We start from the raw sequence: 13,520 nt of genomic DNA on the forward strand, positions 1-13,520 counted from the left end.
GTTCGGGAAAGGGGTTACACCAGCAGCCTCTCGCGCGAAATTAGATTTATATCCGCGCAAAACATTTCGCTATTGTTCGGGGAACCCGACAAAAAGCGGTCGCGTAATTACACGGCAAATTAAAAGTCATCGGTCGTGCGGACGCGCGTACAATACGCTTCGTCGGAAAGGCTTCTTGCCAACTTTTCGACAATGTTTAGGGCGAATCGATATTTTCATGCGACAAAAGTGTCACTGCGCTGCAAGAACCGCGTTATTCAGATTCGAAAGTCACTGTTCCAAGGAGCGGCTAAAGAAATTTAAATCGGAGACTATTTGATAATTAGTTTTCACCGTATTGAAGTGTTTTTGGATAGAAATTGACTACAGAATGCGTATTTTTTAGTGAATGAATAAAATTCCTAATATGATAATCAATATCGGCAATCTGATATGACAATCGGTAAATGAATTTAAATCGAACATCGAATTAAGGCCATATGTAATAGGAATCCCTTTTTTTTTTTTTTTTTTTTTTTAATCATTTGAAGCGATATTGGAACGTTCATCGATAGAAATTTATTCTAAAATACATTGCAGGGAATTACTGAATTTCCTAATGTAGTGGTCAAGAGTAGTAAAACGGTTAGTCAGACGATGCTGGAATTTCGTAAAAAGGAAATCGACACGATCGAAGCGAACGCTATGGAAGAGGAGAAAAATACTTGGAGTCGATTCATCCCCCGAGTTCCTAAATCATCCACTGAAGCGGAACCGTGTCGTCGTCGTCGACATTGTCGTTGCGTGACCGAAGAAAAGTCAATACGATCTGAACGAAATATCCCATGTAATTGAATTTCCGACATTACTCGCGAGTTTAACATTTACTTCACGTTTGCGTGAAATAGTGTTCCCTCCCTTCGAGACATTCGCCGAGACACATACGCAAAATGATAGTTATATGGGGAGATCAGACTCTGTTACGCTCGATTTCACGTTCGACACCTACGTATCCGACAATATCCGACGGAATAGTCAGTTTGATATCAAGACTGAGCGAAGGTCTCGTTGAGACGTCGATTGTTCTTTTTCGCCCGATCGGATCTTACCCCCTGTTTCCCACTATCTTTTTCTCACACGATCTCTCGATATCGAGAAAAGGATTCCCCAGTCACCGTCCCGAAATTAAATTCCCATTTCTGACTTTTCATTCGCGCAAAATACCAGCTTGTCGCAAAAGTTTCGCGACTCCAACTTCATTTTCCGCGTCTTGGGCTCGGTTATCGGAGCTGCAAATCGAATTGAATCGAATCGCTATCAATCGTTAAACTCAATTACCAATCGGAATTCGTACAGCTAGACGAAATGAATTGCAAATGGCACGGTCAATGGGACTTCCCTGTTAATTTGCTTGCATTCTTCACGCGTTACCCCGGATGGATAAAATCAAGAGGCAAATCCAAGCGGTAAACGTTAAAGTTCCGCGCGACCACGCCTGTTTACAGATTCTCGCTGCATAGTTGCGAGTTCGGATTGTATTTGCACTCAGGAAAATGTTTGCATTCGGTGCAACAAAAATCACTACCTGTTTCGTACAACACAAACTGACTCCGTACAGGTGAAAAATGTACTTCGGGAAATATTTACAGGTGTAATATTTACTTTACGATAAAGTCTCTTATTGCCGATAGGACCGATCTTGACTCACCGTATCTTACGCTATATTCGATATGATGAATCGAATCCAAAGGAAAATTCAATTCCTTTCTTCTATATTTTTCTAACGTATATATGAGAAAATTCGTTCTTGTTATCTTCTGTACACTTTGATATTTGCATTAACGTTATTTGTAATTCTTCTGTAATTGCTAACTGTAATTTTCTTCCTTATCTGATTCTAGAACAGATTATAGTTAAAGCACAAGCGACGTCAGCTTTTACGTCTAATGGAGGAAAGCTGAGCTTCTCTTAATGAAAACACTTCCTATTTCAGCTGGAATTTGATTCTACCTTAGAAATCGAAAATGTGAAACAACGAGGAACATGATATTCGTATTTATTATTAATCTATTAAGGATCAAACGATATACGTATATATCGTTATAACGTTTATCATAACGTTATAAATTCTTCAACTTCTTCACTTTTCGGAAAATGATAGAACCTAGGTGAAAGAAATAATAACGAAAATACTACGAAGTATGTACATGTATATAACAACGGTACTATTTCTATAATGATAATAATAATAATACCTAATTATATAATGAAACTCCATTATCTAAATTGGTTAAACAAAATTGCAAATAAAACGTTACGTTAACGCGACGTTAGCTCTTAACGGGTTACAAATGCAACGAGTAGGTAATAATCGTATGCATTTGAAACTTTACAGTTTAACTACAATTTCATCTGCACAGCCTTAATAACGCCGTTAACGTTTCATATCTCGGAAATGATATCCTACTAGGATCGCGATTTATCAGTGGCGAGATTCGAGCGAAGTCGTAAGAATGGTTGCTACCACAACCGTGAACCGAGCAAGGAAAGCTCGATTAGCGTGTCAGCGACAACGCTAATGCAGCTGGAATTGAAAGTTGCTCGCCTGGCTGTTTGTTCTCTCGCTACCACGTTACTCTAGCATTTTCAATTCTGGCACTTATTCATTTTGCTTGAGCTCTTCGTGGAAAAACGCGTTCGAGTTAGTTCAAACAGAATCAAAGGAAAAAAAAAAGAGAGAGAGAGAAGAACGTTCTAATGGATCGGAAGCGACGTCAGCGTTTACGTCTAGCGGAGGAGAGCCGAGCTCCCTTAACGAAAGCACCTTCTATTCCAGCTACAAGGCTAATCGATCACGCTTATCCTTTAAATCTATAAAGGCGATAAAAGATCGCGTTTATCGTGGAACGTCAGACCTGCACCTTCGCTATAATTTCACCGGTTAAACAGGTTTCTGGCTTGATAAATTGCGATCGTGCTACGGACGTAGTTGCTCCATCTGGAATCGAAAGAAGATGAAACTGATGGAAAGAGCCGGAAGATAACGGTTTCTAATTTGTCCCAGTCAAAACACATCTCTGTCTCCATACTCTTGTCGTCGTCCCCCTTTCTTTCACGTCAAACCGATTCCCATTCGTTCAACGATTGGTAAAAATTGACTGATGCCTGATCCAGCTTCCATTTATCACGACTAAACGATAAATTCGAATCAGTCAGGCCAAACACCACGGACGACTCGAACGTTAATGGCTGCATGGACAACAACAGGGTGCGATATCGTCGCGAACCATGCACTCTGTCCACACGAATCCAGAATAATGGGATATCTTTGACATTCGAACAAAGCCATCGCTGGCCTCTGCCAAGCATCGGGAATATCCTTTGCAAAAGACAAGGCCGAATTGCCTAACACGGGACACTGTCCGACCGACTGGCATAGAATTGCGACGAAATAACGCATTCCTTTCGCGCGCCATCGCTTTGTTCTCCGAGACGACACCGCGTTGCCTCTAACCTCTCATCCCCCGAACAGGATATCGTTCGTAAACCTAGACGCGCCAGCAACTCGAAACCGAAGTTATCTTCCAGAGTAGAACTGTTTTGATTGTAATGTCACGCTATGAGAATTACTCCGACGTTGTATGTTTTGAGGGAAATGTTTCGCGATCGTTGCAACGCTGATCGATAGATCCGAATTGCTTGTGGAACGACGAGCAAATTTCCCTGGCATTCTAATCGCTATTTAATTAGTTAGCTCCGCCGACGATAGGAATTTCGCAGCGACGCGTGCATCGATCGATTTAAATTCTCCGCGAATTTGCTTGATACGTGCGGCGCGAATGGGACAAAGGAGGGTGAAGTTTCTCCCGCGATTGCTATGCGCTCTCCCCCAAAATATGCGCTTTTGAAACTTTTAAATGTACGAAGGAAAATTTGGTTAAAATGCCGAAGTATTCACAGTCACTAATTACTTTTATTTTAATCCAATTGCCTATCGTCCTATTTGTCTTTCTATAATAAATCGTCTTATTAAAGCGCATAAAGACAAGACCCTTGAAATCAAAATCATTGAACTACCGAATATCGTAAAACGATCTCATCGATAAATACGATAAAGTACTGCTAAACATAGCATCGAAACGCTCTTCAATTAACCTATATTTCAAACCTAACGATCTATTTCCCTGCTACGTCATTTTACCCTGAATACAGTTCTCTGAATAGGTAGCCGAAACACATAAGACGTTAAACATTGCAATTTTATCGGGATTATCGAACAGTTGGCGAAGAGTTAAACGGACAGAACTGGTAACAGACAAGAACAGTAACTGCGGAAGATCTGATCGATTCATAGTGCAGTACCGGAACAAACCTCAAGGCATCTATTCAAGCACACACTCGGTCGATTTAATACCCTAATCTGGTAGACGCCAATGGTAGGCAAAGTTCCGCCAAGTACTCTCCAAGTAGTCCGATTCGAGGCATACACGTGTCAGAAATCATAAGCTCGATCGTATTTCCTTCAAACTCAAACTGTATCCAACAAATCTTGGTGTAAAATTAGTACGTCTACTCACGATGAACTCAAAGTGCCAGGTTTGGCTCCGTGGTCCGCGGTTTCGTCCGCGAACGAAATAAGTAAAATGATTATATTTATCAATAGTAACGAAAGTAAAACTTTAACAAGTCTACAAAAAATTTGGTAGAAACGATATTTTGTACTCGCCTAGTAAAGATTAAAAATGGCTATCATCGGTGGCTTCTGCTGCATCTCACCTCATCGCCATACGAACATTTCATGTACCATTGAAGCATTATGTTCGCAGTAACTCGCGTTTCTTTGTTTAAGAAACTAGCTAAAGGTACTCCAAAGACTAAACCATACAAGTTCATATCATTCTCTCAGCATGTTAAGGTTAACTGTACAGACTATGTGACATAAAACCTACGCTTGTAAGGAGCAGTAACTCTTGTAAAGAGCAGTTACTACAGTAAAAAATCCAGTACGTAGTAAAGACACGAAGAAATGGCATTTATACGATAAAGAAATTACACTTTGCTAATATGCGAGCAATACTTTTATTGGAGTATGCGTGTAATTTACAATTCCTATTCTACACCACGTACAAAAATTCCATTAAAAATAAAAAGTGTGTTAAAACTTTTGAGTAGGAGTCTACGTGATTGACTAGTCTCTGTTCTGTATCTTTTGGCGTATCGCATAATTACTTTTCCGGTCAGTTCGATTTCGTGGTCTTTCTCAAGATCTTTCTCGGCTACCAAAATGTCAACATTCGTTTACTCTTGTATCACCCTGTACGTGAAAATTCAAGGGCTTCGAAAATTAAGCGACTAATTTGACAAAGTGGCATTCGGCTAGCCCTGGGAACGTTGAAAGTCAAGAATAAACGAGGTCGGTTCGTTTTCGGTGTAAACGGGCAGAGCTCGGCCGGTGTTCGATACGCGACGACGTTGCAAGGTTTATCGGCCCTGACACGTGTTACGACTACGGATTCGACGGCTACGATGACGTAGGAAGGGTGTGAACGAGACAAAATCCGAGGCTCCGGACCGGAGGCCACGCTACATCCCAGCGTCGATCGTTCGACGATCGAAACCCCTTTGATCAAGTAGCGGTAAACATTCTCCCAGGTCACGGATGAAAGCTCGGCCCTGTTTCCAGCCTCCGGTCTGGCCACGAAATCACAAACCTCTCTGTTCGCTACCTGCTCTCTCCCTCTCTCTCTCTCTCTCTCTCTTTCTCTCTCTTTCGCATGCCTCTTTATGACACTTTTCCCCTAACTAAATATAGAGCCGGGATACTGCACGTCGGCGAAAAATTGCTAAATCGTTCGTAGCAACGAAACGTTCTTGTGAACACCGCCGCAAAATGATCGACAATTACGCAGAACGCACTTCTGTATTTCGAGCCTGAAGGAAATAGGAATCGGCAAAATAAAAGTCGAAACATAAGATGATTTTTCCTTTCGCTAGTTGACACAAAGAAAGTTATTATTAATAATTAATCGTACGACGGATTACTTTCGCTTTCGTTTTACATATACAACGCGTTACGGAAATATTTTCAATACTGTTGCTGTTGACTTCAGTATTCTTGTTATAACAAGAATTTCATAATTTATATGTAGAATATCTATGTCAATTGGAAGCTTGGTTGCTCCGATATACATTCTTCTTGATAAGAATTGTGGAACTTGTTCGGAAACTTGTATTTCAACAGTTATTTTTCTCGATGCAGATTGTATCAATTAATAGCTTAAACACTCTCATTGAGCCTCAGTAAGTCTCTTGAGTCGTTAAAGCTGTACAATAATCGTAAAATCATATAATCCCCGTATTTGCCATTAATTATCATCATAATATTCAATAAAGCATCGGTTAATTACCGTACTTAACCTGCTTTCTGCACACACATATCCGTACTTTCTGCACACACGATTTCGATATTAACTTCTCTAATGAGCGATCGTATATACTCGTACTACTCATACGATATACAATATCAATGCTGCAGAATTTTCTTCGATTCAACTAGCGAGAAAATCGTAAGATATACGTAGAAGCGAAGGGAAATGCTGGAGCGTTTGCTTCGCGACGCAATTGCAATAAAAACCGACAGCTTTCCGATGATACCGGAGAAACGCAGCTTTATATCTTCAGTCTCTTACATACTAACCAACCACGAGCTTTCTTACCAATCTTCCTTCGCCTGTTTCAGATCCTCTGAAAGATGCGACGACTCGTTAAAGCCGTCTAGTCGAGGCGACGAAACCTTCCACGTCGCAATCGTTCGAATCCCAACAACTACGATAGTATTTCTGAAACGAACTAAGGAAACACAGATAATCAACGCAAAGAAACTCACGAAGAAGACAGTTGAGGGAGGATAGACATCGTAGATATCCGTGTATACTTCAACGGATCTCTTGTTAGATTTAAAAAATGAGAGATAAGACGAAAATCGGGAGGAGAAAACGCGGCGTCGACGGATCGACGACCTGATAGGACCGGGTCTCTGATTGAAAGAGCGCGCGAAGCTGGCTGCGCGTGCCACGAAAAATGAACGAAAGCGCGGTCTACCTGCTCGGATCGGAAGAAGAGGCAAACGTATCGAGTAATCAATTGAATCGAAGTTTTTACAACGCGAGTTTTCCGCCCCAGAACCGTACCTACGAAGATCTTTGGAACCTTGCCACCGATAGAGCCGGTCTAGCGATACTCCTGTTCCTGTTCTCGGTCGCCACCGTGTTCGGCAACACGCTGGTTATTCTGGCGGTGGTGAGGGAGAGGTATCTCCACACGGCGACCAATTATTTCGTCACGTCATTGGCGTTTGCGGACTGTTTGGTCGGACTAGTGGTGATGCCGTTCAGCGCGATTTACGAGGTGCTGGAGAACCGTTGGCTGTTCACCACGGACTGGTGCGACGTCTGGCGTTCGCTGGACGTCCTCTTCTCGACCGCGTCGATCTTAAATCTCTGCGTTATCAGCTTGGATCGTTACTGGGCGATCACCGATCCGTTCACCTATCCGAGCAAAATGAGCAGGAAACGTGCCGCCATCCTGATAGCCATCGTGTGGATCTGCTCGAGCGCGATCTCCTTTCCAGCCATCGCGTGGTGGAGGGCTGTTCGCACGGAGGAAGTGCCAGAGGACAAGTGTCCGTTCACCGAGCACCTGGGTTATCTGATCTTCTCGTCGACCATCAGTTTCTACTTACCTCTGTTCGTGATGGTGTTCACCTATTACAAGATCTACCGGGCTGCCGTGTTCCAGACCAAGAGCCTCAAGCTCGGCACCAAACAAGTTATAATGGCCTCAGGTGAATTGGAGCTCACTCTGAGGATACATCGAGGAGGCGGAACAAATACCGACGCCAGGCACCTGTTTCGCACCGCTTCGAGCACGCCCGAAGATCTTCAGGATCTCGAAGAGCCTCTGACAACCATGCACAACAACTGTTTAACCAGAGTGCCCTCGACAAGGATCAATAAGCAGCATCGGGGAAACAATTTCTCCTTGTCGCGCAAGCTGGCCAAGTTCGCCAAGGAGAAAAAGGCAGCCAAGACTTTGGGCATCGTGATGGGTGTCTTCATCATCTGTTGGCTGCCGTTCTTCGTCGTCAATCTCTGGTCAGGCTTTTGCTCGCAGTGCATATGGCAAGAGAAAATCGTATTCGCCGCGGTCACATGGTTGGGTTGGATCAACAGCGGTATGAATCCGGTGATATACGCCTGCTGGAGCAGAGACTTTCGAAGGTAAGCCTCTTGTTGTCTAAGATTTATTCTATCCACTGACGATTTTGCATGAAATTTCATTTCCGTAGAAATACGAAGAATTATCGGTTCTGATTTTGGAAGCTCTGTCCTCGAGATAGAGTAAGTTTACTTATCAGTAAAGTGGTATCCCACTGCTAACTGGTTGGCGAGACATCGGTAAACGCATCTCGATGCCACAACCGACGTTAATGGGCTTGTAACTACGCCAGACAGTTACGGATCGCGACGTTGAATTAATGAGCAAAGAGAGACGAACCGCTAAGGCGCAAATAGGACGTAAATGCGTTTCGTTTGGCCAAACAAGTCGTGTTCTTCAACACGAGTCGACACGCAGATAGCATGTTTACTTGAAATCCGGTACCGAGTGGAAGAATAATGGTCGTGTCCTATCTCTTTTAAGTAAATTACGCGATGTGTACTATATTTCCAAAATTCGGGCTTTGCGAATAAAAGTCTGCTTAAATATAGACTACGAGTGAATCGGAAAAAGTACTTAAAATACAATAAAGATGAAATATTTCTCAGAGAGTGACGGTTTAGTCGGAAAAATATCCTAGACGCACGCGAGGGAGTTGGAACCGTCCGGTGGCTAATAATTGTCGGAACGGAGGCCACTTGGGTCCTATTGAATTCATCTCAAGTAAAATACGGCAACCTTAGAACGACATGAGTTGAACACGAGCCCGTATCGATAATCAATTTTACCGAAACAGCCGTAAGATACAAATTTTCGTACGAAGGGTATAGTTCCTTTTAAAAATTATTCCAAGTATAATACAGTTGATTCAATTCGACCATTGGCGTTGACAAATCGATTCTCGATAACGCTGTTTCTGTACGATCGAACAGCAAATACTTTTCTATTTTTCTAACCGGGTGAAAATGGCACGTGGGCTAACGGAGTTGTTAGCGAACGGGAAAATGTACATTTCGTTTGAATGCATCTAAACTGCACGGTGACAAATCACCGAGCGTAACTTCCGCTATATCAGTCGTTCCTGAGTTCGCAAATGAATACGCTGAATAATTGGCGACAAAGTTTCAGGAGAAAACGGAAGGTATGCAAATAACGCGATTTAATTACGCGTTGCCGCACGCGTTCGCGAGGTGGAGCAGGGGTTTAAAATGGAACGCAGAAACTCTGACAGGAATGAATCGCGCGAACACGAAAGAATCTACACCATTCTAACGGCTACGGTTGTCCCTTTAATTAAATCCTACTTACAGGCGGCGTATCGTTAAAGCGGAATGTTCGCTTTTCATCCCCCCTCGCCACCCCCTCACCGGGAAACTAAACATACACCGGCGTATCGTGAGATCGATCTATCCCCCGCAGTTCGGTCCCATCAATCTCTTTCCGGTTTCGAGCGCGGAAACGAGACATCCTCCAACTGATTTTTCAAAAAGTCGTTCTGTCCGAAAATACGAACGAATAGCAAGGTTAGGTAACGCGCTGGTATAATATGGTCGGTGAAAAATGATGACAACGTTCGGAGGATAAATAACGGTGATACCTGCGTGACGGGAAAAACGGAGAGTATAAGTGAAACAGAGGGGTGAAAAAGGTGAGATGAAAGCAACTGGAAACGGAGCGAGAAGAAAAGTAGCAAAGGGTGGCGCAGAAAGAACATTAACTCGATGGAGCGTACGGGCCTGTATTTGTCTCAATCTCGAGCTTCTTCTTGCTTCTTTCTGCTATTTTCACGAAAAAGAAAATACTATTCTCGTGCGTATGGCGTGATTTTCTTCTCTATCCGAATAATTTTCTAGCTCATTTTCAGCTTTGCACGCGTAAAAGTTAAGGGAATTACTTTCGATGCTTGTAGAGTGATGATCGAGGTAAAGGCCGCCGTATATGTAACACCAAAATGCATGAGCGACATATACAAGTCTCTCAAAAACCAAACTAACGAACTCCACTCTTTTATTAATTCATTAATTTCGTTAATTTATTAATCATATAAATAGATGATTAATATTCGATTTTTTAAAAACAAATGATTTACTTGCAGAAGTTGGTTTATCATAAGAAGTTGACGAAATAAATAAATATAAATTTCTATACTTTTCAGTTTATGAAGTTAATCAATGAAATTCCTGAACATCTCAAATTAACTCTATATATCAATTATATCCCAAGACGAGTAATATCACCATCTATTTCATTTAATGAAATTATTGTACGTAACAGGATACATTTTACAATCCAAAAGCTGTTTTAACCATTTTCTGAATAGCAACGAATATACGTAAACAACATTTAATTAGAGATCCTCGAAACCCGGTTCGTCGCTAAATAGTTCCAGTTATTAACAATTCTCTGCTTTGAACATTCTGAAAAATTCACTTTTCTCGTTGTATCGTCAACAAGCTGGTGATACGTATTTTAATAGAATATACCGTCTCGGCAACGGCATAAATGATTTACCAATCAAGCTACGGTCGTATTCCGCTTACATGCTATTCATACATTGACAACGAGATTTATCGTTGGTGACGCGACAGTAATAAAATATAGACAACGAAAAATTAGTAGAATTTGTCGAAAATATTAATGGAGTTTTTATGCGTCATGAATTAAAATCATGGCACGTTTATTTTTCGGGATATCTGAGCATTAGAAACCGATATTTCTTAGTCAAATCAAGTTTCTTTCGCATTAAAGCCTCAAAAGACGTTATCTTTTCATACGTTATCTTTTATCATATTCATGAATAAATTACACGTGTTAAGACGTAGATGGAAGAAAGAACAGGTCGATAGAATGAAAATAACGAATGAAAGCGGATCGCCTCGTTGTTCGGGAAATTGAAATATTCGCCTGTAGCTAAATGTTTAATTATCTACACGTATAGTCGCGGATATACATATGGATAAAAGAAACTTCAACATCGACGCGCTATAAATTTTAGTAACTTTTGTACTAAAAACTTTTTACGATATTGGTAGCGTAAATATTGATCGTCCCTATTTTATGTTATATGTATATTACATTTATTCGTATCTCCTTATACTTCTTATTTTATAAACTTTTTTTTGTTCGCCACTATATAACATACAGAATTTACCCTTTTAATATTCAAGTGGTCAGCAAATAACATTGACGCACTACTGAACGTTATTGTTTCGCTCTTCTGTTGAATAGATAGGTAGTTATGAATGTGCCAATATTTGTCTGATGATGTTCATACGTTGTATTGGCTGGTGGGCAACAACCTCAATGCATATTTGGTCGATTTATTGTAAAATACGAAGCGATAACGATACTTTGTCGGTCATTAGCCGACGGTGCAATCGACGATATAGAAGGCTGGTGCAAAACTCCTGGTGGCGCGTTATAACGAAAATATAGCACTGTGTCTACCGGTCTAACTTACGAGGTCCGCCATTATATCTAAACGGGGTCACATTGTTATCACCGCGGTCTGTCTGTTCTCTGCGTTCTTGCGAGTGTAGTCCAGGTACATAACGCGTATTCGCTGTTAGCCGGTTCATCGACATGCGAACGAGTCCGTCCACTGTCATCCTGACATTTCCCTTACGGAGACATAATTTTCGTTTCACTGAACAAACTTCCGGAAACAACCCCTTTCTTATGCGACTCGAACTGCTTGCTATTCCGTACAAACCATCGTGAATATCTATTCAGAACGAAGGTAGTAAAAAAGATTTATATCGCAGGAGAACCGCCAAGACGGAAGTGGCGAATAGGAAGAAACGCAAAGTCACGATCCAAGTGTCATCCGGTATAAAACAAAGAATTTATCTTCGATGAGATGCGCGAGTAAGTTTCCGAGGGACAGAAGCGAATATATCGGGTGGTTTGTTCGTAGATTTCTTAATATTGGTCAGCTTCACCGATGCAGGAGTTATGCCAGGATAAAGTTAACCGATGCAGAGTGACGGCCAGTATGATTCCCGATTTTGTTCACGTCATTTCCATGAGTTTTCAATCTCATCGACATTCTTTTAAGTAAAATTGCGTATCTTTTTATACACCACTCGATACATGGTTTTATCCTGCAGAAAAATGTATTAAGGAACGCTAAGAGACAAGCGATACAAGACAGTGTTTCTTGCGTTTATGCCTCATGAATGAAAACTAGCTTTGACATAACTCATGGCACAATTTTTTATATCACCAAAAGTATAGCTAACCATAAGACATTCGAGAATCCAAGACAGAACAAACTTACTTGGGACAAAACTGTACGAAATAACAGCATGACAAAATATTTCATAGCATCTTTTTACTTAGAAATATATAATTAAAACTCTGAAGCAATGAAATTTAAAAAAAGGATGGATATTTGGCTTGCGACGAGAAAACAAGTTACGATAATTGCTTGTCCGTATGTACGTTATCGAATTATTGGTATATTTGATAAAAGTTATCATTCTGCTCATCTCGTAATTTCCTTCCATATTCGGAACATGAAATACAAGAACATAATTAATGGCGTTACTCTTTTATATATATTTCCCCTCATTTTCTATTATCTCTGACTTTCATTCTAGTAATTTTTAAATGCGGGATTTCATGAAAGTACCTTTGTTTTGTAGTAAAGAAGTCTTTTTAGAATACTTTTAATGTTGTTCGCGTGGATCATTTTTATTTAAATAATTCCGTAGCCTCTACCAAACAGGTGGTAGTAATTAGTTGTGAAAACATGGAAAAAATTATCATAAATTCTGGATCTTTCCTAATTGTAAATCATAATTCTTCAAATTTCTTTTATTCTGTTGACTCGGTATTACGTTTCATGTATAATTATGTATTTCTAAATGAAATTATTTCAAAAATGTCTTTTTTTTTTACATTTTCCACTGTATTTCGAGACTCGGTATAAATGTGGAAAATCTTTTATTTAACTGGTATTATTCAAAATAAAAACATCGTAAAAAATTGAGATAAAACTCTTCATGATACAGTTACTTAAATTTACTTAAAATAACAACTTCGAAGCCCTCTATTATACGTATATTCATAATGCTCCAAAATGAAACAGATGTATTCTTTAAATCGTAAATAATAGAAGAAAAATAACCATAAACTGCTTCATGATACAATTAGTAAAATTTACGAGGAAATATTTCCCTACTTGTACGCTGGCCGTAGATCGTGTACCCAGATGTTATAGCCACCAGAAGCAGCAGTGTAAAGTCTTAGGGGTGATTTATGCGAAATATCAATTCCATGGCGGTGGAACGAGATGACGTAGCCGGTGGTATCAGACGACA

At 40.6% G+C, this 13,520-nt stretch overlaps 1 protein-coding gene across 7 annotated transcripts in view; it reads left to right on the plus strand.

The window, feature by feature from the left end:
- Positions 1 to 13,520, plus strand: part of Dop1R2 (dopamine receptor 2) — an 84,013-nt gene that overhangs the window by 25,614 nt on the left and 44,879 nt on the right. For all 7 annotated transcript variants that reach the window (XR_011174156.1, XM_069121211.1, XM_069121216.1 and 4 more), the window contains exon 3: positions 6,719 to 8,258. Coding sequence is in view for 6 of the 7 variants with exons in the window: in XM_069121211.1 (XP_068977312.1) it covers positions 7,060 to 8,258 (1,199 nt within the window). In the remaining variant the exon portion in view is untranslated. The remainder of the gene's footprint in view (positions 1 to 6,718; positions 8,259 to 13,520) is intronic.

Source organism: Bombus flavifrons, chromosome 10, assembly GCF_040668555.2.
Source record: "Bombus flavifrons isolate JBK064 chromosome 10, iyBomFlav1_principal, whole genome shotgun sequence".
Classification (NCBI taxonomy): domain Eukaryota; kingdom Metazoa; phylum Arthropoda; class Insecta; order Hymenoptera; family Apidae; genus Bombus; species Bombus flavifrons.